This window comes from Lissotriton helveticus, chromosome 4_1 (genome assembly GCF_964261635.1).
Source record: "Lissotriton helveticus chromosome 4_1, aLisHel1.1, whole genome shotgun sequence".
Lineage (NCBI taxonomy): Eukaryota > Metazoa > Chordata > Amphibia > Caudata > Salamandridae > Lissotriton > Lissotriton helveticus.
This window is the reverse complement of record NC_136063.1, coordinates 579,676,757-579,703,340: the sequence shown is the minus strand read 5'-3', so window position 1 is coordinate 579,703,340 and position 26,584 is coordinate 579,676,757. Positions and strand designations below refer to the sequence as shown.

The 26,584-nt window shown below is 49.8% G+C and overlaps 1 protein-coding gene across 7 annotated transcripts in view; it reads left to right on the top strand.

Moving 5' to 3' along the window:
* The window catches only part of CSPP1 (centrosome and spindle pole associated protein 1), a 1,229,219-nt gene that overhangs the window by 1,128,591 nt on the left and 74,044 nt on the right, over positions 1-26,584 (top strand). For all 7 annotated transcript variants that reach the window (XM_078687197.1, XM_078687198.1, XM_078687199.1 and 4 more), the window contains 2 exons: positions 1,070-1,133; positions 11,623-11,729. In XM_078687197.1, coding sequence (XP_078543323.1) covers positions 1,070-1,133; positions 11,623-11,729 — 171 coding nt within the window. The remainder of the gene's footprint in view (positions 1-1,069; positions 1,134-11,622; positions 11,730-26,584) is intronic.

Below are 26,584 nucleotides of genomic sequence, written 5' to 3'. Positions count from 1 at the left end.
AGATAAACTTGTTCTGCTGACTCTAGCCTCCTTCCTTCCGAAGGTAGCGACCCCCTTTCATGTTGGTCAGAGCCTTACTCCAATGTTCTTTGCTCTGCCTCACCCTATAAGGAGGAGGAGAGACTTTACTGGATGAGCCTAAAAAGGGCTCTCAGCGTCTACATTGACCTTACCAAAGAATACAGGGTGGACGATTAGCTCTTTATCGGATTCAGTGGAGGAAAGAAAGGCAAGGCTGTACAGAAAAGGACCACCTTAATTAGATTGCACTCTACATTAAGATCCGCTATGCACTTTCCCGAAAGCAGCCCTCTGGTGGATTTCAAGCTTATTCTATGAGAGCCAAGGCTATTACCACTTCTTTGGCATATCTGTTCTGGATATTTGTCCAGCTGCTATGTGGGCGTCACTCCATATGTTCATTAGACACTACTGTCTGGACAGTCTGGTCCGTCGAGAAGGGCATTTTGCCACTCAGACCTTTTGGCTTGAGCTGGTTCACAGACCAACTTCCTGGAAGAGTACTGCTTCAGTATCTATTCAAAAGGTGAGGCATCTGTGGTTCGAAGTCTCTATCAGAATAGCAAGTTACTTACCTTCTGTAACTCTCTTTCTTTAAGAGATAACCTAACCATAGGTTCCTCATCGACCCGCCCCCCCGCCTCCCTGTTCTGTGCACTGGGCTCTTTCATCTAATAAGATTCCAACTTCGAGATCTGCACGCTGGACATGATTGATTTGATTTGGGCTCCGTGGCTGCAGGTGTAGATGCCAGAAACCAACTGATGTCAGCGTACATGACTGGCACCTATAAAGGTCCATGCACATCACCTCTGGAACACAGACGACGTGGAGCTGCTGAAGATTATCTGGATCCAGTCTAACGCCTTGAAGACTATTCAAAAGGTGAGGAAATGTGGTTAGATAGTGTCTGTACCAGAAAGAGCATTACAGAGGTAAATAATTTGTTCTATATTAACATCTGTTAAAACAGCACCTGCAAAATTAGTTACTGCACGTGCAGTGCAAAATAAACATTCGTATTTATCAGATTCTTTTCTTCTTGCAGCTGCGTAATCAACCTGCTGATCTTCTAAGAACATCCCTTTTGGAATCTGAAAGTGCTTTTATCGGTAAGTTTACAGCTTTGGTGTTCCAGAATTGGCTCTATTGTACAATGTCATTTTTTACAAATATTAACATATACCTGTTTGAAAATTACATAAAAAAGTTTTCAATAAATAAATGTATTTATGTCCATGGTTCTAGATTCTGAAAGTAATCAAAATATATGTTTGCAGCAAGTGTAGCTTTGAACACTTCTTGCATCTAGTGTTTGACGTGGACTTTACAATTCGGTTTTCTTCAAATGTTTCAGCTTTGAAATGACTTGTAGTCCCTCTCTGAAACCCACAATGCCCTAAAACAAAGAAAACACCTTTTCCGCAGTCGGGTTAAGAAATGCTTATCAGAACTCTGGGACGTTGAGCTACAGAAGAGTAGCTTTTTTACTCCAGTCATTGGAATTGCCTCCAACGAGAGACACTGTGGCATTATGGAGAACACACCCTTCGAGTTTGACCTAAATGTAACTACAACCCATGTTCAGACGTGCATAGTGTCTGTAACCCCGGTGTACCCAGGAATCGGACTGCCCTGCCTGCCAGGCCTTCTAAACAAGAAAATCATCTGTTCCAGGAGAAACAGTTGGTGGGCACACTCCAAAATGTAGCACTAAAGCACTCCTGAAACATCAACCGAGACTTGCATTGGGATTTTCAAGGGGACATACTCTGACATAGAGAGAGGCTTCCCACAGGGGTCGGAGTTCAGAGTATGTGTCAGAGGAAACCAAATTTGGTGACCAGCCTTCTTTAGCGCCCCCAGTGAGGCCCACACCCAGGGCACAGAATACTCCTAAGCAGTTTATGCCATCCGAGCTTCATCCCTCTGGGCCTCGATGTTGACTTAAGACTTGACTCCAGTACATGCATTGGCCACGAGTGAGCTGGGCTTTGAGCTCCGAGGCTGTGCTGTAAAGGCCTCAACAGTCTGCATTGACCACTGTACCAAAGACCACTCCGTCTCGAAGTCCACCATTGGGTCAGGAGAAACCCAGGCACCAGCCTGCAGAACATAGGTCGATGCTGAAGTCAACTTCGAACATGCTTTGATACCAACTTTGAAATCTAGCGAGTCAACAGCATTACAGAAACTGAACATCTGATGTTAGACAGAGAGGGCTCTACATTCATCTTGAAACAAGTCCTATAGCTACAAGGGGATACACCACCACGGGACAAGGAGAGTAGAAAGACTGACACAGCTGCTAGAGGACGACGGGGACTGCCGGTAAGGAGCGATGGGTCTCCCCTCCCCGAGATCGGCTGCATGCACACCAACATTTGCTGATGCCTGACCTTAAGATGGCGGCGCATCTCCCCCTGCTTGTGGCGCCATAGAGACCCACGAGGCTGACTTTGAACACCCTTCCAGCAATGTCGGAGCCTTGGTGGGGATGCTAACACCGGAGCCAGGTTTCTGAACAAGGGGAGACAAGCGGACACTGACTCTGCCCTCAAGCTCCTCCTCTGCACAACAATCTCACCCCCCCCCCCCCACTACCCTGTTGAGCAAAAGATTAAAATGGGGACCGGCTAAATGTTAACATCAAGATCAGAACCCCTTGCCTGACCCCTAGATGGCTGCCACTGTAGTCCCTTCCATGTTGTGCTCCTACTTTGAGATATTTAATTTGACATTGACCTTTCCCCCATCCGGACATTGAATCTGTGAACTTACCCTCTACCTTGGAGACCTAGTTTTCTGGCCGACGCCCGGTGGAGCTACCTGGTAGCTAAAGAGGAGATGGGCTGTGGACTTTCCCCCTCGGCCGTCACATACCCAGCTGGACGTTGGGCAGATTTTTCCTGCGTCTCTTTGTCATATGTACCCTCCTACTCCTTTACCCTACCCCATTACCCCTCCACGCTCTATTTATTTTGCCCTCTATGTACTCTAAATGTTTTTCCATTGAGACCTAGCTATTTGGCCAATGCCCGGTGGAGCTACCTGATAGCTATAGAGGAGATGGGTTTTGGGACTTCCCCCTCGACCGTCACCTACCCAGCCGGACTTTGGGTAGACTTTCCTTCATCTCTCTGCCGTACCTCCTTCCTACCCCTTTACCCTTACCCCCTTCCCAACTACACTTCACTCATCTCGTTATCTATGCTCTTGTAATGTGTGTCTAGCAGCTGATGTAAATCGTAACTGATGTAATTTTGTAATTTGTGGAACCTCTTGTAAAGCGCTTGGATACCTCTGGGTCTAGCCAGCGCTATATAAAACCTTTGCCCTCACCTGTCCTAGCCCTCACCTGTCCTAGCCCTAGTCCCCACCCTGTTTACCTGTGAATTTCCCGCATCATTTGAGAGCTAGCTATTTCTCCTCCCCTAACCTCCCCTTTTCACCTTCCCTGTTCCCTCCCCTCTACGCTCCATTTATTTTGCCCTCCATGTTAATTAAATGTTTCCCATTGAGACCTAGCTATTTGGCCATAGCCCGGTGGAGCTACCTGATAGCTATAGAGGAGATGGGTTTTGGGACTTCCCCCTCGACCGTCACCTAGCCAGCCGGTCTTTGGGCAGATTTTCCTTCGTCTTTCTGCCTTTCTCCTTCCCATCCTGTTTTTCTGCGAACCTATTCCCTCGACACTTGAGACCGAACTACTTTGTCTGACGCCCGATGGAGCTTCCTGGTTTAGCTAAAGAGTAGATGGACCGTGGATTCCCTCCTTGGTCATCACCTACCCAGTCGATCTTTAGACAGATTCCTCTCGTCTCTACGGTTGTCTCTTCCCTTATCCTCACGTTCTCACCTCACCTATCCCCCACTTCTCTTCTCTCTCCTCCCTCTCCTCTCCTAATGTATTGTTGATGGTTTAATGTAATGTGTAATTGTTGATCTTTTTCTGTTATACTGTTAAACCACATTGTTGCACTTCCTTTCGTCCCTCCTGTCGTCTCCTACCGCATCCTCCCTCTATTTGTGTCTCTCCTTCTCCCCTCTCTCAATGTATTGAGACTGAACTTTTTTTTCTGATGCCCGATGGAGCTACCTGGTTTAGCTATAGGTGAGATGGGCCGTGGATTCCCTCCTTGGTCTTCACCTACCTAGTCGGTCTTTAGACAGACTTCTTTCCGTCTCTCCGTATTGTCTCTTCCCTTATCCTCCCTCTCTCACCTCCCCTGCCCCCTCCACTACTTTTCTCTCTCCTTTCTCTCCTCTCCTAATTCTATTGCCTAATTTTTGGGATTTATTGTGTTATTGTTGAACTTTTTCTGTTACATTGTTGTTTCTCATGTAAAGCGCTCTGATACCTCCGGGTCTAGCCAGCGCTATATAAAACTCTTTAAATAAATAAAATAAATGGTGCATCGACAATTCAGTGGACCTTTTATGCAGATATGTCAGGTACCACTGGGTAGAGATGGAACAACTGATGAAACACTGGCCAGAGGCATGCTGCAAAACAGGCAAGGAGTTGGTTTAAGAGGGGAAAATTCGATTTTAAGGCTAACATCCGATGCCCAATCGATGTGACTGATAACGCATCCAGAGTAACAAGCACTAGTGCCTTTCCCCGAAGACTTACCCATCTCAGAAAGTCTGGCTTCTGTCCTGAGGTTCAAAAGTATTTGCTGAATATTCCCTTTAATGGAGAACATCTCTTTGGCCCAAATGTAGACAGGATGCTGGAGAAAGTTACAAAAAAAACACGGTGTGTTTTTCCCAGTAAATGCAGTAAAACGGTGTTCAACTGGACAGACAACATGATTACAATATACTAGATGCCGAAACAGGGGGAATGCACTTGACCAGCAACCTGTTCCTTGGCATATGAGTTTCACAGTGCTTTATTATTTGGTGATATGACAACTGTGTTCATCTGTAGGTGGTTGCATGTTGTATCAGAATACTAAAGTAATGCCAGACAGTGGAGGTTTAGAACCATTGTGCCATTCTTTTATCCTCATTCCACCTGACTCCCCGTTCCATCGCAGCGATTCATGCTGTTTGTTGTGGAGGGAGAATAGACCTCTACACTTCCTGGTGGTGCCATTAGTTGGCGGCCATCTTTGCAGGGTGACACTCCAGTCTTTTCTCGAGCCCTGACTATTTAAGACCCATAGCGCCGACGCGCATGATCTAAATTGGAACCTCGATTATTTCTGCGCTAGCGCTTGGGTGTAAACATTGTGATTTTCGTTGCAAGTGTTTTTTAAACCACGTACTTTTAAAATTGTTCTTGTCACTTGTAATTTGTGCGCTGACTCCCCGTTCCACCGCAGCGATTCATGCTGTTTGTTGTGGAGGGAGAATAGAGCACTCTACACTTCCTGGTGGTGCCATTAGTTGGCGGCCATCTTTGCAGGGTGACGCTCCAGTCTTTTCTTGAGCCCTGACTATTTAAGACCCATAGCGCCGAGGCGCATGATCTAAATTGGAACCTCAATTATTTCTGCGCTAGCGCTTGGGTGTAAACATTGTGATTTTCGTTGCAAGTGTTCTTTAAACCACGTACTTTTAAAATTGTTCTTGTCACTTGTAATTCGTGCGCTGACTCCCCGTTCCACCGCAGCGATTCATGCTGTTTGTTGTGGAGGGAGAATAGAGCGCTCTACACTTCCTGGTGGTGCCATTAGTTGGAGGCCATCTTTGCAGGGTGACGCTCCAGTCTTTTCTCGAGCCCTGACTTTTTAAGACCCATAGCGCCGACGCGCATGATCTAAATTGGAACCTCGATTATTTCTGCGCTAGCGCTTGGGTGTAAACATTGTGATTTTCGTTGCAAGTGTTTTTTAAACCACGTACTTTTAAAATTGTTCTTGTCACTTGTAATTCGTGCGCTGACTCCCCGTTCCACCGCAGCGATTCATGCTGTTTGTTGTGGAGGGAGAATAGAGCGCTCTACACTTCCTGGTGGTGCCATTAGTTGGCGGCCATCTTTGCAGGGTGACGCTCTAGTCTTTTCACGACCCCAATCTATTAAAGCCTCCTGTTTTATCGCGCAGCGGGAACGCCGTAGACGTGCCGAAGAGGCGCCTAAGAGAAGCCAGTCTGCGCCAGTCCGCGTCCAACCGCTCCCAGATCCCACGATCTCCAGCAATATGGCTGGTAATTTAGTTACCTATGATTCCTCATTCTTACATAAACTAAGAACAGTTATTAACCCTAAATGTCTGCACTCTATTTGCCTTTTGGGTGTTAAGGCCAGTTGTAATTATTGTAAGTGGGAACTACCATTTAAAAACATAGGGAGACAGTCCACTTATTGCACTTGGAAGATGCTCCTTCTCAATTGTAGATCGATGCCCAAACACTACACTGAGCTGGCCCTCCTAATAGAAGATCACAAACCCGATGTACTCTTTCTAACAGAGACTTGGCTCCATCTGGAAGCTGATCCTACTACAGTATGGGCTATCCCACAAGGCTACACTATAAAGAGATCTGACCGATGCACGGGTAGAGGAGGAGGCCTAGCTTTCATCTATAAGGAGCCGTACAAATGTCGTTTCACCCCCTCTATTACGCCAGTCTGTGAGAATCTGCTGTTCTCACTAGAATTATCTTCCCCCAACACTTTTACGGGCCTCCTGGTCTATCGACCACCCGGAACGCTGGGTCAGTTTGTTTCGAACATGGCTGACCTTGTCGCCAATTTAGTGCTCACGTCTGCAAATTTCACCGTGCTGGGCGACTTAAATCTGCGTTTAGATGATCCGCTGGACCCTGCAGCTAACAGTCTTCGACTGAGCTTTCAAGCAATTGGTCTGACCCAAAGGGGATTTCTTTCAACACATACTAAAGGTCATCTTTTGGATCATGTCTATAGTAATCTTGACAATCTAAACACAGAGTCACCTGTGCCACTGCCCTGGACCGACCATTATCTAGTACCTTTTACCTGGATAACAAGAAACTCCCCTCCCGTGCAAGAACCTAAAAAACATTGGGGTAGGAAATGGTCCAGATTTCCCTCTTCCAAATGGGAATCTGTGCTTGCTCAACTCAAACCCTCGAAAGTTTCTAATCCCAATATAGCCAGCACCAACTTTGACAACTGGATTTATAACTCCCTTGACCTAGTCCTCCCGAAGGAACCCCTGCATTCTATAAAAAGGCAAAAAGTAGCCCCTTGGTATACTCCCAGATTAAGGGACATGAAACAATCATGCCACAAATTGGAAAGAATCTGGCGACACGACCGCTCACAACTCAAGAAGGAAGATCATAGAGCTGCAATTAGGCTCTATAAAAAGGAAATTAAGTCAGCTCAAGCCCAGTTTTATGAAACTAAAATCAACCTTGCCGCAAATGCCCCTAAAGAAATATTTAGAATAGCTAAATTTTTGATCTCCCCTCCCCCTGAGCGTATGTCGCCAGATGGGACATTAGCCCGTTGCAATAATCTAGCACCCTTCTTCTTTCAGAAGATCCAGAACATCTATTCTTCTTTTATTGCTGACAGAATTGAATCTGATGATGCCACAATACCAAGCCCCAATACACTAGCCCCCTGTATACTGGAAAAATTCACCCTCTTAGATCCTGTTTCTCTAGATAAAATAATTCCTAGAGTCACCTCAGGATCCCCTAGTGACCCAGCACCCCCACAGTCCCTTACCTCAGTCATTGATGCTATCCGTCCAGTTATTCTTGACGTTCTTAACAGCTCAATTATCTCGAGCACAGTTCCGACATCCTGGAAATGTGCAATGGTCAAGGCTCTTTTAAAAAAAAAACCTACAATAGATCAAAGTAACTTAGCTAATTTCCGCCCCATCTCCCTGTTACCCTGGATGAGTAAACTGCTAGAAAAGCACATTAATAACATCTTAGTAGATTATCTAGAATCTAACAATCTGCTGTGTGCCTCCCAGACGGGATTCCGTCCCCAACATGGGACTGAGACAGCCTTGCTAGCAGTGACCGAAGAAACAAGAACTGTGCTAGACCAGGGAGGGAAAGCAGCCATCATATTATTAGATCTCAGCGCCGCGTTCGACACGGTTAACCATGCCACTTTATTACATCGTCTTAATCCTGCCTCGGACTAAATGGGGAGAAGACAGAGGTTATGCTACTGGGCAACCCCTCACCTACCACTCTGGCCTCCATTTGGCCTACGTGTCTGGGTCCTCCTCCTTCTCCAAACCTCAGATAAAAAGCCTGGGAGTTTGTCTTGACAAATCGCTGGACTTCACTTTCCAGGCCACCAAAACTGCATCTACCTGTTTTGGGCTGATGAGAATGCTCCGGAAAGTGCTCCTTTTGCTTCCGTTCCAGGCGAGGAGAATCATGGTCCAGGCCCTGATACTCTCTCGCCTGGATTACGGTAATGCTCTCTATCTGGGAGCACCGGTGGCAGTGATCAACAAACTCCAGGTCACCCAAAACTGCGCGGCCCGACTTCTCTTTCATATCCCACGCTGGCAATCGGCCAAACATGCCGTAAGGAAGCTACACTGGCTTCCTGTGGCAGCCAGGATACAATTCAAAGCCATGTGCCTTGTCCAAAAAGCTATTCAAAGAACAGGTCCAGCTATAATGTACCCTTTAGCCACTCCCTACCTTCCCCTCAGAGCTCTCCGCTCCAGTTCGTTGCACCTGGCCACCACGACTAAGATAAACAGAGCTCGTTGGGGCGGCGCTGCAAGAATATGGAATTCCCTCCCGCCTGACCTTAGAGAGCACAAAAATCGGATGGCATTTAGGAAGTCTTTAAAAACTCACTTGTTTGGAAGAGCCTGTTAACACCCCAACCTGCTCGCCTTTGGATTTCAGTTAAAGCGCTGCGAGGCCTTAGGGTAGTGTACGCGCTATATAAATATAATTTTTCATTTCATTTCATTTCCCTTGATACCCTGTTTTCCTTGCTTTGCTGTGACTCTGTCAAGGGAAAGATGCCACAATTCTTTATTCCACAATGGGGTATGTTTTACAGCATTTAGTTCTAAGCAGGATGGCTTGCTTGGGGAAATCTCTGTTTACCTGTCATAAGCTATTTGCTGCGGTTTAGCAATTTGTAGTGTTCAACACTGGGGTAGCCGCACGCTAAAAAAACGTGCCACCTTGCCTACATGCCCATGCCGTCCCCAGCATGACCATGCGTATCAAGCTACAAGCCCCACTGTATCCAAGTGTACTTATTACATGCTGACGTGAACCCAGTCTCCTTCTCTCTTCGATTTTCTAATTGAATATTTGAAATTAGGATTGCTCTTTATTTTCCTAAATGTGCAGCTATCGGTCTTCATCTGAAGCTCGTTCTTGTTTACTCCAGTAATACCTCTTTATATTATAGAGATATTTCCCTTATCTATTTCAAGATGCAAATGAATGAATGGGTTTATTTACTTTAGGAAGTTATATTAATATCTCTCTAAAAGATTTCAAAATGTTATCTACCTAAGGGAACTAAGAATGATCGCACTGGGCATATTAATAGCCAAAAAAAGACTGGCTATGCGATGGATGAAAGGCCCATCTTCCACAATAACAGAGTGGTCTACAGACCTGTCATATTGCAATGCACAATCCGATAATTATAATGCCCTCATACCAACACGCTTTTGGCCAAAGAACATCTGAAGACCATATCAAGCATACCTTGCCCGTAAAGCCCCTGCAGGTACAGACCCGGAAAGTCATGACAGCGCGGTGAATGGCTAGAGACATAGTTGTAGTTGTTGGGCCCGTGAGAGGCGAAATAATAATAAGGGTCCCACAGAACACAGCGAGTAAACACCACACAGAAAAACTGAAAGATTGAGAACGGCATTGTGCTAATAGATACAACAAATGTAACTACCCAAGAAGATTATCGCAATGTACTTTAACGAATGAATTGTTATGGTAATGTAACTGTTTGTGATTAGTAATGCTGCCTACTCTTCATGGATAAAGAGTGCACATGAGGAGGCCTACTGTAATGCTTGTATTATGCAAAATGTAAAATAAAGTTATAAATTCTGAAGGAAAAAAATATATTTCAAAATGTTTTATGATTATTTTTCCACTATATTAGAACAACGAAGGTTTTTAAACAGTTGTAGTTGGGTGCACTGCCAGTTTACACGCATTCGATTTAAATCATTAGCGTGTCCTAGGTGCTAAACGGCGAGTGGGCAAACCTAAACCACTCTCTAGAGTAGAAAAAACTACTGCTAATTACTATACAGATTGCCGAAGCACTCTAATGTGAGTAATAGAATTGTTCAGTTACAATTAACAGTTTTCAAACACCAATTCTGACAGAAGTAACGAAGATATCCAAAAGATGAGTGAATCTTGGAGTCTTTAATGGAGATTACAGCCAGCCGACACGTGTTTCATCGCCTTCGCCAAACAGGAACTGAGCTCGGAGGAGGTGAACCCGCCATACTCGCTGAAGAAGCCGAACACGGCATCGAATACATCGTAATCTGGAACCGCATCTGGTATCCTTGCGGTAAAACTAAAAAAGGATAATATCTCTTGATAACGAAAATCGTACACACGAACGACGGTTTCGGGTCACCTTCGAGCCCATTATCATATGTTTTTGACCCAATACCCATAAACAGAGGTATTGACCACTGCTGGACGCACTCCTACCAGTAGTACTATTGATCGCTGCTGGACGCACCCCTACCAGCAGTACTAGTCACGGGCCCGGCTGGGTCGGAATTATCACCAGCTGAGCGACCTTCTGACGTCGATACGGCCTTCTAGCCCTGATGAATCGCGAAGGCGATGAAACACGTGTCGGCTGGCTGTAATCTCCATTAAAGACTCCAAGATTCACTCATCTTTTGGATATCTTCGTTACTTCTGTCAGAATTGGTGTTTGAAAACTGTTAATTGTAACTGAACAATTCTATTACTCACATTAGAGTGCTTCGGCAATCTGTATAGTATTTTTCCACTATACACACCGATTTAAATAACAATGCAAAACTGCTTACTGGCTTCTTTTTGAGGTCCATTGCCACGCATATGGCAGCAGTTAGCCTATTGAGCCACTCAGTGAATTTTCTTTTCATTTCCAAAATCTGATTAAGACGTCTTAGAACCTATGTCACCTCTAAGTCAACAGGCGAGCTCGATAGAGATAAGGGAACCAAAAAGCAGTGACCTCACTTGATCCTCTTAACTGTAATATGGAAAAACCTTTAAAATGGGCATGTTGTAAATGCTCTGGATCGCTCCTAAAGATTGGCAGTGTTACTTGGCACACCTGGGTAAAGTTAGCTTTGTCTTCTGTGTCAATTCCACCGGGTGACAGGCCAGCACTTGGACAGAAACCTCCAACGCAGTTTCACTTTAATGTTTAATTTTCATACTCTTTTACCCCCTTGCTGGTCAAAGTAATTTCTCTTCTTATTACGAATTAAATAAATATCGCTGAAGGAATTCTTCCTTATAAAAGTAGTACTTTGCAGATCGCTAATGTATTATTTCTCGCACAGTGTTGCATGCTCAATTAAATGGATCATGAGTCAGTTATATTAATTTGAGGCTTTTTTAATGTATAACATTTTAATACCTTTTTTCTAACTGAAAATAATTTAGGTGAAAATGGAGAAGCTTACCCTGTGTTAGCAGAACCTTACATACGTTCTCAGCTGCCACCATCTGCCAGGGAGAGAAGGAAATACAAAAGAAACATTGACAATGATGTACGTATATATGGCGTTTACTGCAGTATTTGTTAGTTTGAAAGTTGACTCTCTTTTCTGTCTGTTTTCTTTTGCCCGTGTTTGTTAAGCATATATAAGTTTCAGTTGCTTTTTACTTTGCTCCATTGCATATAATTGTGTATTCTTACTTTAATATATTTTAGTAAAGGTTTTCTAATGGAAACTTCTACCTGCAGATTCCACACTTTTTTCATCTTCTTCAGTCTCTCTAGTCACCAAACTGGATCAGGAGTGGGAATAACTCGTCTGTACAGATAAGTGGTGCTTCAGTACTGGGTGCACCCAGATGTGACATCAGAGTCATATTAGGTAGCATTTTGGTGCACTGATTGCAGTTCATTTTTTCCTATACCATTCGACATAGATCCGAAGTTGGTCTCTCCGAGAACAGTACCTTCAAAAATTATCTATTGCACTTTTTTTTGGCAAGTCTTTAAAAATGTCAGGATTTACACCATGTTGATCCCATCACAAGCAGATATTGTTTCTGGAAGCACACATCCCCTGTGTGTCTGGTGCCTAGCGCTCAAGCACAACTTTAAGTAGTGCACAAAGCTTGACCTCTTGTAGTCTAAGGGCTATCAAGGCGTGCGAGAGGACACACTTCAAGGCATAGGCCTGAGAAAACCGGAGTTAGTAGAAATCCCAGCCGAGGATCCTCTGTGCAACCCTGCTCCTCCACTGGCATTGCCTCCAAACAGACCTCCCCTGTGCCCAGAACCTTCAGCGCCACTTCCTGTGCCTGAGCCTCCGACACAGCAGTTCCTCAAATTCCGGACACCGTGCTTGGATCCAGCAGCGTTCCTCAGTGCCATGCACAACATATTTGCAAAGGCGGTGATGCAGTGCCAAGCCCCTTTGAGCTCTGAGGTTCCAGCACAGCCTCCAATGACGATGCTATTTTAACCAATGCCATTCGGCACAGCAACTTCATATCCTGGCACTTCTCACCTGCTTTTATCCAGGTCTCAAGTTCTCGGTGCCTTAGCTACCTACGTGGCAAAACCAAAGGGGATTGTGGACGGAGTGTTGAACATTGCAAGCACTCACCCTCAGTCAACTCATCTGGGTTTAATCCATCATCATTCTTTAGCGCACTCCGCCACCCCAGTTCAGACATGGCCATATGCAAATCAGTCTGACCCTGTGCCTCATGGGAACAGTCCAGCCAGAACTGCCAAGCCTCAAAGGCTTGCTTGAATCCTGATGGTGCAATGAGCAAGGGACTCACGTCTGAGTATACCCTCCCACACATAGTGTGGATAAAACCTATTTTGGAAAAGGGGGGTGGTGATGGACAGAGTTTCTGAATGATGCAGAATACTCTTACCAAGTCAATAGATCATGGTTTTAATCCATCACCGTTTTTTAGCTCACTGCACCATCCCAGCTCAGAACCTGGCTATATGCAAATTAGTCTGTTCCTGTCCCAGTGCATGATGGGAACAGGACAAACCAAACTACCAAGCCAATTCTTGTACTGGGAAGGAAACAAGCTTCCGGGGACCGGTTTCTGGCATCACAGCCTTCTTCGGCCCGGCTTGCTTGAATCCTGATGGTGCAATGAGCAAGGGACTCACGTCTGAGTATACCCTCCCACACATAGTGTGGATAAAACCGATTTTGGAAAAGGGGGGTGGTGATGGACAGAGTTTCTGAATGATGCAGAATACTCTTACCAAGTCAATAGATCATGGTTTTAATCCATCACCGTTTTTTAGCTCACTGCACGATCCCAGCTCAGAACCTGGCTATATGCAAATTAGTCTGTTCCTGTCCCAGTGCATGATGGGAACAGGACAAACCAAACTACCAAGCCAATTCTTGTACTGGGAAGGAAACAAGCTTCCGGGGACCGGTTTCTGGCATCACAGCCTTCTTCGGCCCGGCTTGCTTGAATCCTGATGGTGCAATGAGCAAGGGACTCACGTGGCAGGACATTCACGACAGGCCGCGGCCCGGGCCCGGCACATAGGCCCCGGCCGGCGGTCCCTGCTGAGCGGACTGCGGCCCCCTGGCCCACTGCCGCCGGGCTGCACTCACCCTCCGGTGGCCCTGAGACTACCCCCCCTCGATGCTGGACGCTAGTGGGGGATCTGAACAGCTAGAGGAGCGGCCGCCCGGCCCTAGCGCCGCGGCCATTGTGCACCAGAGGCCCCGTGACCGGCGCTGCCTTGCCTGACTTCCTGGAGCTGCGCCTGGGGCAGGCGCGATACGGGGGCCGCCGCCGGCGAGACACCGGTGGGGAGGCGGATCCAGCTGACGAGGGCTCCACTACGGGACACAGATCAGAGAACCGGTGGCACCTGGTGAGTCCCTCCCGCGGCTGCAGGGGTGACGGACACTGTGCGGAGCAACCGCCTGGGACTTGCGTTACGCACCCGCTGCCGGTCCAGAGGCCGCTCGACCCCCCCCCCGTGCGGGTGCCCTTATCAGCACACTTCTCAGCGGATTCACCTGAGGGTCCCCCCGTGGGGACAGCGGCTGCCTGAGGGGCGGGGTGACACGTGAAGGGACACGTCCTGGGCCCAGGCCGGAGGGCCGGTTCAACCTGCCACACCCGCACACTGTGGACTAGCGGGCCACCCTAACTGCCTTGGCGGCCTTCCCCCCCAACAGTGGCAGGACTGGGGCGGCGAACCCGCGCCGGATCAGAACGGGGACCCGCCTGGCGGACCGTCCCCCCTGGCAAGACGAGGAGGGTTCCGACCGGAGAGGGGGCCACTTGTTGACAGACTCCTCACCTGACGGCGGAGTGATCCCCGGGGCACCACCGGGGCGGCCCGGGCCGAGGTGCTGCAGACCGGGCGACCCTGCCCATGTCCGGAGGGGTGCGGACCCGCACTGGGACCGGAGGAGCCCCACCGAAGGGAAGAACGGACAAGCTGCTGAACAAAATGGCCACCGACCAACTAACCGCGCGGCTGGACAGCGTGCTGGCGGCCATGGAGCGCATGGAACAGTCACTTCAACTGACTAGAACCTCCCTGGAGTCCAAGATCGACGGCGTGGCCGTGGACCTCACCCACCTCAGAGATGATCACAGGAAGCTGTCCGACCGGACCAGAACTCTGGAGGGCGCGGTGAAAGACATTGAACCCAAAGTCACCCAGACGGACAGGCACGTGCAGGACCTCCTACACAGAGTGGAGTTCCTGGAGGATCGGGCCGAGGACGCGGAAGGGAGGGCGAGACGCAACAACATTCGGCTCGTGGGGGTCCCGGAAAATTGGGAAGGAAACCACCCTGCCCAGCATGTCGAGGACTGGCTTAGGGCCCTGCTGCCCAAGGACACGCTCTCGCCCCACTTCGTGGTGGAGCGGGTGCACCGAGTGCCAACGAGGCCCCACACCACCGGCTCTAATCCACGACCGCTGCTCTTCCGGATACTGAATTACAGGGACCGGGACACGGTGCTGAGGGAAGCTAGACGCCTGGGCGAAGTCCGGATAGACAATGCCACAATAATGTTCTTCCCTGACTACACCATCCAAGTGCAGCGCCAACGACACGATTTCATGGAGGTGAAGCGGCGACTCCGCACCGCGGGCCTCAAATACTCCTTGCTATTCCCGGCAAAACTAAGAGTGGTGGCGGGGGACAAGACACACTTCTTCAGCACCAGCACCCCTGTGGAGGCCGGTGAATGGCTGGATGAAGGCACGGACTCGACGCCCAGACAGGCACGGGGGGAGAGGAAAGGCGGAGGCCGCGCGGGCCGCGGTGCCGCCGCAGGAATAGGGCGCAGCAACCTCAGCGCCGTGAAGAGGGGTCCCGACATTCTCCCCCGATGGACCAAATGCTCCAGGAACAACGGGACGCGCTCCTGAGGGTCACCCAGCTGAGTGCTTCGCCATCCCAGGAAAAGGCCCTGGAGGACGGTCAACAGACACTTCCTAGTGATGAGGATGAAGCCATATATGGGATTCCGAACTCACAGATATCAGTGGACCTACCGAATATTACACCGCAAACTGCTGACCTGTTTCATTGAACTGGTGGGAGTCATCTGTGCAATGCTTGCCGTAGCGGCGGAGGTGGTGGCAGGTACCGCCGGGACACTAAGGCGAGGCTGCTGCCAGACGCCGCTGGAGACGCCTGCTCCCCCCCTGCCTGCCGCCTGGACAGAAGATAGCCAGAACAGTGAGTACTGCTCCCAATGGCGCTGAGGGCCGGGGGTGTGTGGGCGGTGGGGCTGTCACATGACCTGTACACAACACGTGCCGCTGCTGGCCGCTGGCCATGGTCAATAGGGAAACGTTCCTGTTGGGGGCCCGGGAGGCGCATTGGGCCGCCTCGAACTCCTCCCTTGCCGGGACCGGCATGAGTGAGGCCCCTCATGGATCGGATTGCGCCACGCTCCGGAACTTTGACATTGGCTGCCAGTCGCCTGTCTCATATGGCTCAGGGAAGGAACTTGATCTCTCTCCTTGACCACACATTTGAACTGCCGAGACTGTGCTTAGTACACGTTACCCCATAGATTAGAAGAGTTGCCTCTCTCACTCGAGAGTATGGACGGTGGCCCGTTTCGCCACTGCCCTTTTGGTATTTCAGTGGGACCTACCCACGGCTGGTTATTGTTGTTATTTGTTTTTCCCTTCCCTAATGTCTTCCTGAACATTGCAGAGTGTGCTGAGGGGGGTGGTTGTGGGAGAGCTGGGACAGAGGATGCATTGGGCCCTCGGGGGGTTGCTGATTGTAAATGTGATGGGGGGGAGTTTACATTGCTCAAATGGCTGCGATAACGATATGCACCTGGAACATTAGAGGCATGCACACACCCTCGCGCCATTACCAGATACATTCCTACTTGAAAAGGCAACGAGTGCACGTTGCACTCCTGCAGGAAACGCATTTGAGCGGGGCGGAGGTAACAGCGCTGCGCCGTAGATGGAGGGGTCAGTTATATGCCACAGAATACTCTTCGTTTGCCCGTGGGGCGCTACTGTGGGTGAAACCAGGCACTCCCTTCACAATGACAGATGTCCTTACAGACCCAGAGGGGAGATACGTACTGGTGAGGGGCCGCCTGGATGGGCAACCAGTAGTTCTGGCGTCCGTTTACTCACCGAACACAGATCAAGGGGGCTTTCTGGCGCGTGTTTCGGAGAAGTTGGCGCCCTGGCACGGTGTCCCCTGGATACTGGGGGGGGACTACAACACGGTACTGGATCCCACGTTGGACCGCTCGGCCTCGCCCAGGCCGGACGCAGCGTCTCTGGGGGCCACAAGAGCACTCACACAATGGGCGGCGCAGTGGGACCTGAAAGATGCATGGCGCACACACAAACCTAACTCCAGAATATATTCTTATTACTCAGGGGCCCACGCGCTGAACGTCCGCCTCGACCGATACATGGTGTCATCAGAACTGCTTCCACACATTACAGATTCTCACTACCTTGGCCGAACACACTCGGATCATAACCCACATACGCTGAGCATAGCATGGGAACGCCCACACCCGCCCGTCCCCACATGGCGCTTGCAACCTGCCCTACTATTGGACGCCCCATTCCGAGATTCCCTGCAGGCCTGCGTAACACAATATTTCATGGACAACTCGGGCACAGCGTCCTCCCCACGGGTGGAATGGGACGCCTTTAAGGTGGTAATACGGGGACACTGTTTGGGCACACAGGGGAGCATGCAGAAAAAACTAGAAGCTGACTTACACAGGGTGGAGGCGGATCTGCTCTGCTGGGAACAGGAAGCGGTGGCCGGGCCAGGTGACAGATTAAACGAGGCCCGAGCGGAACACGCGACGTTACTAGAACGACTGAAACATATCAACTATGCGGCACACTCGGCGCGCGTACACCAACACAGTGACAAGCCCGGAAGGCTGCTGGCCTGGCTAGTCAGGCAAGAGAGCCGCACGGAGCCGGTGTCAGCCATCCGAAACGCCGAGGGAGAGACAGTGTACACACAGACTAAGATACACCAGGCCTTTGTGAAACATTACCAAGCCCTTTATAAGTCCCAGTTGAGGATCCCCTCGGCGCACATTGCAGATTACCTTGCGGAGATACAACTGCCTTCCCTCACGGACGCACAACAAGGGGACCTGGGAGTGCCGTTCACACAGGAGGAGATGCGAGAGGCCATTTTCGCCTTATCCAATGGCAAATCCCCTGGCCCGGATGGCTTGCCCGCCGAGTTCTTCAAGGCATGCTCGGACACACTGATCCCGGAACTGCTTAAGGTTTATGACGTCGCTATTGAGGAATCGGCGCTCCCGGACACGCTTAATGAAGCCAATCTTGTCTCGCTGCTGAAGCCGGGCAGAGATGGCACATGCATGGGGTCGTACAGGCCACTAGCCATGTTGAACACCGACTACAACATTTTCACCTCCCTGCTGGCCCGACGCCTCGCCCTGGAGGTCCCGAATCTGGTGCATGAAGACCAGAATGGATTCATGCCAGCGAGAAGCACATCCCGTAACATACGCCGTCTCTTCCGAGTTCAGGAAGCTGCCACGTTGCACTGGCCGAGATCGGGGTGCCTAGTTTTGGACCTTGAGAAGGCCTTCGACTCTGTGGAGTGGCCCTATCTGGGGGCGGTGCTGGACGGATTTGGCGTGGGCGATGCCTTCATGGACATGGTCGGATTACTCTACAGGAGGCCCAGTGTCCGAGTGCGGACGGGCGGGCTGTTGTCGGAGGTGGTGAGGGTGCGCAGGGGCACCCGGCAGGGCTGCCCCCTGTCACCCCTTCTTTTCTCCCTGGCCATAGAGCCCCTGGCGGCGTTGTTGCGAGACAGGGGAGTAGGATGGGGGATTCCACTGGCTGACGGGGTCCACACAGTTTCGCTCTACGCAGACGACCTGCTGCTGTATGTCCGGGATCTTACCGCGGTACCGGACGCACTGTCAGACATCTTCCGGGCATTTGAAGAAGTATCGGGTCTTAGGGTCAATTGGACCAAGTCCGGGGTATACTCGTTTAGTCCGGACCTGCGGGAGTGTAACGTGCACCTCGGAGGCGCTCGACTCACGTGGTATCCCACTGCCTTCAAGTACCTCGGGATGTATATATATAGGGACCCCCAAAACATACTGGAGGGCAATCTGGTGCGCGCTGTCTCCTCACTCCGGGCTCAGATGGCCTTCTGGAAAACTCTGCCGCTGAATGTACCCAGCAGGGTCGCTTTATCCAAAATGATAGCTCTGCCCAGGCTCCTGTATCACTTTGCAAACCTCCCACTGTATGTTCCCGTCAAGATATTCCGCGACCTAGAATCAATGCTCCGCAACCTGATCTGGAACACTGGGCGCCCCCGTGTGGCCCTGGCAAAGCTGTACTCGCCGACTGCGGAGGGGGGGCTGGCCGACCCTAATATGGAGCTGTATTACCTGGCTGCGCAGCTGCAGTGGGTGACGCACTGGCTCAGTGGGACACATCTTGACGATACGGCCTCTGCCGACTACCAATGGACCCACGCGCAGGTCTGCGCCCTGTTTCATCCTTTGACCGAGGGGCCCCGCCCTCTGCCCCTGCATATGGCCGTGGCACGTAAGTGCTTCATCCGCAGCCTAAAATTGACTCGGGCGGTCAGGCCATACGCCCCCGCACTCCCCCTGATGGGCACCCCCCGAAGGGGTGGGACAGTGACATCCCGGGTTCTGGAGAGCTGGACCGCGGCTGGGGTGGAAACCATGGGTGACCTCTATGCAGACGGGGCCATACTCCCATTTGCTGAGCTGTCGGAGAGCTCGGGCCTGCCGGCGGGGCAATTCCTGCTTCACGCGTCCATACTACGGGAATACGCGGAGCGCTGGGGAGACATCCGGGTGGAGCCACCGATTCACCATCTCATGCAATACCTGCACGTCATGGGCAACGGCTCCCACATCATTCGCTGGCTGGCGCAGGCCCTCCTCATGCACACACAAAAACCCACACAATCACTTAGAGACAAATGGGCGACTCACAGAGGGAGGGACTGGACGGACAAGGAATGGACACTGGTTCTGGCCAGCCCCGTGAACATCCCTCGTAACTCCCGCTTTCACACCATTCAGCTGTACATCCTGCACCAGGCATATCTATCACCTGATAGAATCAACCGGTACTTCGCGCTTACCACTGCCGCCTGTCCTAGATGTGACCTGCTGGACGCGGACATCTTACACATGCTCTGGCGATGTCACTCACTAGCCATTTACTGGGGGGAGGTGACATCTCTCCTGACACACAGCACGGGCCCGGGGCTGCCACACACGTGGGAGGCTTGTATACTTGGGCTATACAAGAGAACCAAACTTAACAGGACACAGGCTAGGTTCTGGGATCTAGGCCTCATCACAGCAAAACGGCTGCTCACCAAACATTGGAAACGGAGGGAGCCGCCGCACCCTAAACACTGGTATGCATCCTTCATCAACTGGGCTCGAGCAGAAAGCACAGCACTGCACCGGGAGGAGATAGCGGGCCTACGGCAGTTCCCAATAGCGCAACTCTGGGATGTCGTCCTGAGGTCCCTCCAGGGGGAGGGCATGGCCAGAGGGCTCGCATAGGGGCCGCCACGACTGAGATAGCGATGCAGGGGTAACGGTGGCGAAGACACGCGGGCCGTCTTCCCCCCCCCCCTCCTCTCACACGACCCCGCCCACCGAGTGCATTAGAGGCGAAGCGCACACGACCCGTAAGTAGCAGCCCCCCCCCCCACCCCGGACGCATCCGTGCTGGACTAGAACATTCTCCTACCCCCCTCCTAGGCATCGCTCCCGCAGGCACACTCTCCCTTCCCGCCCCCACCCCGCCCACATCCCCATGTTCACTGTTTTTTGTTTTTTTTGGACTCATGTTTCCCGAATACAGCTATGAATCCATCACACACCGCGCTTGGAAGATGCGCCAGGCCCCATGGCCACCCATAGGCCCGGACTGGGGCGCCATCTCCCGAACACACAGCATGGCCGCACCACTTCCCAGCCAGGCGCGACACGCTCCTTTTCGATAGCCTATGGGGCCTCACTGCTCTTGATGGCTGTTATGTGCTACGACCACGATAAGCCGCGCACACGCACTGATAGCCTCATTCCAATGCCGCGCCCCTAAGGCCTGACGCTTCACTCTATGGGGTTCAGTGTTGTGGACACTGGTCAGATGCGCGACAACGCAGCCGAAGTTAGGGACCCATTAATGAGAACTAAACTGTTATGTTTGCAGAGTTACACTGTTTATTTCTAAAAGTTGAAGAAAAAAAAATGGAAAAATGAGACGTCACTTACGGATGTAACTGTCTACTGAGCAAGTTTGACAAGAAAATGGTACTTTCGCCCCAATTACTGAGGGCACAATTGTGAGACCGGTGCACATATCCCAATGTTCCCTTCCCTCATGATGCATCGTATTGTTGCAGCCGGCCCGATGGGTTGTAGGTTCTGCTATATGTACTGCTCTTTAAAACACTAATAAACGTCTCCCAAAAAAAAAAAAAAAAAATGAGCAAGGGACTCACGTCTGAGTATACCCTCCCACACATAGTGTGGATAAAACCGATTTTGGAAAAGGGGGGTGGTGATGGACAGAGTTTCTGAATGATGCAGAATACTCTTACCAAGTCAATAGATCATGGTTTTAATCCATCACCGTTTTTTAGCTCACTGCACCATCCCAGCTCAGAACCTGGCTATATGCAAATTAGTCTGTTCCTGTCCCAGTGCATGATGGGAACAGGACAAACTAAACTACCAAGCCAATTCTTGTACTGGGAAGGAAACAAGCTTCCGGGGACCGGTTTCTGGCATCACAGCCTTCTTCGGCCCGGCTTGCTTGAATCCTGATGGTGCAATGAGCAAGGGACTCACGTCTGAGTATACCCTCCCACACATAGTGTGGATAAAACCGATTTTGGAAAAGGGGGGTGGTGATGGACAGAGTTTCTGAATGATGCAGAATACTCTTACCAAGTCAATAGATCATGGTTTTAATCCATCACCGTTTTTTAGCTCACTGCACCATCCCAGCTCAGAACCTGGCTATATGCAAATTAGTCTGTTCCTGTCCCAGTGCATGATGGGAACAGGACAAACTAAACTACCAAGCCAATTCTTGTACTGGGAAGGAAACAAGCTTCCGGGGACCGGTTTCTGGCATCACAGCCTTCTTCGGCCCGGCTTGCTTGAATCCTGATGGTGCAATGAGCAAGGGACTCACGTCTGAGTATACCCTCCCACACATAGTGTGGATAAAACCGATTTTGGAAAAGGGGGGTGGTGATGGACAGAGTTTCTGAATGATGCAGAATACTCTTACCAAGTCAATAGATCATGGTTTTAATCCATCACCGTTTTTTAGCTCACTGCACCATCCCAGCTCAGAACCTGGCTATATGCAAATTAGTCTGTTCCTGTCCCAGTGCATGATGGAAACAGGACAAACCAAACTACCAAGCCAATTCTTGTACTGGGAAGGAAACAAGCTTCCGGGGACCGGTTTCTGGCATCACAGCCTTCTTCGGCCCGGCTTGCTTGAATCCTGATGGTGCAATGAGCAAGGGACTCACGTCTGAGTATACCCTCCCACACATAGTGTGGATAAAACCGATTTTGGAAAAGGGGGGTGGTGATGGACAGAGTTTCTGAATGATGCAGAATACTCTTACCAAGTCAAGAGATCATGGTTTTAATCCATCACCGTTTTTTAGCTCACTGCACCATCCCAGCTCAGAACCTGGCTATATGCAAATTAGTCTGTTCCTGTCCCAGTGCATGATGGGAACAGGACAAACCAAACTACCAAGCCAATTCTTGTACTGGGAAGGAAACAAGCTTCCGGGGACCGGTTTCTGGCATCACAGCCTTCTTCAGCCCGGCTTGCTTGAATCCTGATGGTGCAATGAGCAAGGGACTCACGTCTGAGTATACCCTCCCACACATAGTGTGGATAAAACCGATTTTGGAAAAGGGGGGTGGTGATGGACAGAGTTTCTGAATGATGCAGAATACTCTTACCAAGTCAATAGATCATGGTTTTAATCCATCACCGTTTTTTAGCTCACTGCACCATCCCAGCTCAGAACCTGGCTATATGCAAATTAGTCTGTTCCTGTCCCAGTGCATGATGGGAACAGGACAAACCAAACTACCAAGCCAATTCTTGTACTGGGAAGGAAACAAGCTTCCGGGGACCGGTTTCTGGCATCACAGCCTTCTTCGGCCCGGCTTGCTTGAATCCTGATGGTGCAATGAGCAAGGGACTCTTGACTTGGTAAGAGTATTCTGCATCATTCAGAAACTCTGTCCATCACCACCCCCCTTTTCCAAAATCGGTTTTATCCACACTATGTGTGGGAGGGTATACTCAGACGTGAGTCCCTTGCTCATTGCACCATCAGGATTCAAGCAAGCCGGGCCGAAGAAGGCTGTGATGCCAGAAACCGGTCCCCGGAAGCTTGTTTCCTTCCCAGTATAAGAATTGGCTTGGTAGTTTGGCTTGCCCTGTTCCCATCATGCACTGGGACAGGAACACACTAATTTGCATATAGCCAGGTTCTGAGCTGGGATGGTGCAGTGAGCTAAAAAACGGTGATGGATTAAAACCATGATCTCTTGACTTGGTAAGAGTATTCTGCATCATTCAGAAACTCTGTCCATCACCACCCCCCTTTTCCAAAATCGGTTTTATCCACACTATGTGTGGGAGGGTATACTCAGACGTGAGTCCCTTGCTCATTGCACCATCAGGATTCAAGCAAGCCGGGCCGAAGAAGGCTGTGATGCCAGAAACCGGTCCCCGGAAGCTTGTTTCCTTCCCAGTATAAGAATTGGCTTGGTAGTTTGGTTTGCCCTGTTCCTATCATGCACTGGGACAGGAACACACTAATTTGTATATAGCCAGGTTCTGAGCTGGGATGGTGCAGTGAGCTAAAAAACGGCGATGGATTAAAACCATGATCTCTTGACTTGGTAAGAGTATTCTGCATCATTCAGAAACTCTGTCCATCACCACCCCCCTTTTCCAAAATCGGTTTTATCCACACTATGTGTGGGAGGGTATACTCAGACGTGAGTCCCTTGCTCATTGCACCATCAGGATTCAAGCAAGCCGGGCCGAAGAAGGCTGTGATGCCAGAAACCGGTCCCCGGAAGCTTGTTTCTTTCCCAGTATAAGAATTGGCTTGGTAGTTTGGTTTGCCCTGTTCCCATCATGCACTGGGACAGGAACACACTAATTTGCATATAGCCAGGTTCTGAGCTGGGATGGTGCAGTGAGCTAAAAAACGGTGATGGATTAAAACCATGATCTCTTGACTTGGTAAGAGTATTCTGCATCATTCAGAAACTCTGTCCATCACCACCCCCTTTTCCAAAATCGGTTTTATCCACACTATGTGTGGGAGGGTATACTCAGACGTGAGTCCCTTGCTCATTGCACCATCAGGATTCAAGCAAGCCGGGCCGAAGAAGGCTGTGATGCCAGAAACCGGTCCCCGGAAGCTTGTTTCCTTCCCAGTATAAGAATTGGCTTGGTAGTTTGGTTTGCCCTGTTCCCATCATGCACTGGGACAGGAATACACTAATTTGCATATAGCCAGGTTCTGAGCTGGGATGGTGCAGTGAGCTAAAAAACGGTGATGGATTAAAACCATGATCTCTTGACTTGGTAAGAGTATTCTGCATCATTCAGAAACTCTGTCCATCACCACCCCCCTTTTCCAAAATCGGTTTTATCCACACTATGTGTGGGAGGGTATACTCAGACGTGAGTCCCTTGCTCATTGCACCATCAGGATTCAAGCAAGCCGGGCCGAAGAAGGCTGTGATGCCAGAAACCAGTCCCCGGAAGCTTGTTTCCTTCCCAGTATAAGAATTGGCTTGGTAGTTTGGTTTGCCCTGTTCCCATCATGCACTGGGACAGGAACACACTAATTTGCATATAGCCAGGTTCTGAGCTGGGATGGTGCAGTGAGCTAAAAAACGGTGATGGATTAAAACCATGATCTCTTGACTTGGTAAGAGTATTCTGCATCATTCAGAAACTCTGTCCATCACCACCCCCCTTTTCCAAAATCGGAGAATGAGCAACCTCCAGTTATGCTTTCGTGGAAGTGTGGCATGCGTGCAAGTGAGAGTGAGGCAGAGCGCAGGTGTCTGGAGGTTTGGTGGAAGTGAATGCAGCTGTTCAGGTATTCTGCTCCTATGCTGTGTAGGGTTTTGTATGTGTGCATGAGAAGTTTGAATTGGCTGCTCTCGTGTATGGGGAGCTAATATAGCATCCTGAGGTGCGGTGTGATGTGGGTGCGGCCTGGTAGGTCAAGTATGAGTCTTGTGGCTGCCTTCTGGATGATCTGGAGCCTGTGTAGGAGTTGTGTGGAGATTCCGGCATAGAAAGTGTTGCCGTATTCCAGCCTGCTGGTGATGAGGGCTTGTGTGATAGTCCGTCTGGTTTTCTGAGTGAAGATCTTTCACAATGTGCGTAGAATGTGAAAGCAGGAGGTGCACACTGTGTTTACTTGAGCCGTCATGTTGAGCTTGTCTTCTAGGTTGATGCTTAGATTTCATTTGTGGTCTGTGGGTGTTGTTCCTAGCTCAGACAGCCACCTGGTGGAATCCCATGTCGGTGGGGTCTTGTTTCCGAAGACCAGTACTTCGGTCTTGTTGGATTTGAGCTTCAGGCAGTTGTTTCGCATCCAGTCAGCTACCATGGTCATGCAGTTGGTTAAGTTGGTTCCGGTGATGTTTGTCTTGTCCATCAGGAAGAGAGTGAGTTGGGTGTCATCGGCATAGATGACAGTTATGTCTTATGATCAAATGATGTTGGCGAGCATTGTCGTATATGTTGAAATGAGGGGGGCAGAGGGACAGTCCCTGTGGGATACCACATATCAGTTTCTTAGTCTCTGATGTGAAAGGTGGCAGCCTGACCCTTTTTGTTCTTCCTGTGAGGAAGGAACAGATCCATTTGACAATGGATCCTTGTATGCCTATCTCGTGAAGTCTTCTGATGAGTGTGTTGTGGGAGACAATGTTGAAGGCCGTGGAGAGGTTGAGCAGCATGAGGGCCGCTGTTTTTCCTTGGTCCAAGATGTTTCGAATGTTGTTGGTGGCTGCAATAGTGCTATTTTGGTAGATGGGTCGGAAGTTGCTTAGTTGATTAGAGTACACTGTAGGCTTCTTGATAAGGGCATTGATTTTTGCAAGTTTCCATTCATCTAGAAAAGGGGTAGATATCATAGAGGTGTTGATGATGTGGGTCAGGGTTATGCTGATTGGTGAAGTCCCTAGGTTGTAGATATAGTGGGGGCATGAGTCCGTTGGGGCCCTTGAGTGGATATTTTCCATGATTGCCGCTGTGTCGTTTCTGGTGAGGGTTGTCCATTTGGTCAGGTTGCCATATTGGTTGGTGGTGGGTAAGTTAGCAATGAGTTCTTTGGAGTTGGGTTGGTGTGCGAACTTGCTGTATATATTTGCAATTTTGCTGTGGAAGAAATTGGATAGGTTGTTGCAAAGTTGTTGGGAGCAGTGACCGCTGACACTGTACCGGGGGAGGAGGAACCGCATGATATAAATATTTTAAAAAGTACTAACCCTCTTCGCCGCTACTGTACGTCTCTCCGTAGTCCACGCAGAGCTCCGGAAGCACCCAGTCTCTCGCACTCTCCCAACCAATCACAACGCTACTGCGTTGTGATTGGTATGAGCGTCTGAAATGGCTGCTCTGGCAGTAACTGGGATTCTGATGGATACATCTGCCAGTGGATTCTTCACCTTATGAATATCCCCCTGCGTCAGCAACATTCGGAAATTCTTTTGTAGCTCTTCACGCCTACGTGGACGACGTCACAGAAGCACATCATCGCGCGTGGCTCCGCTGACTTCA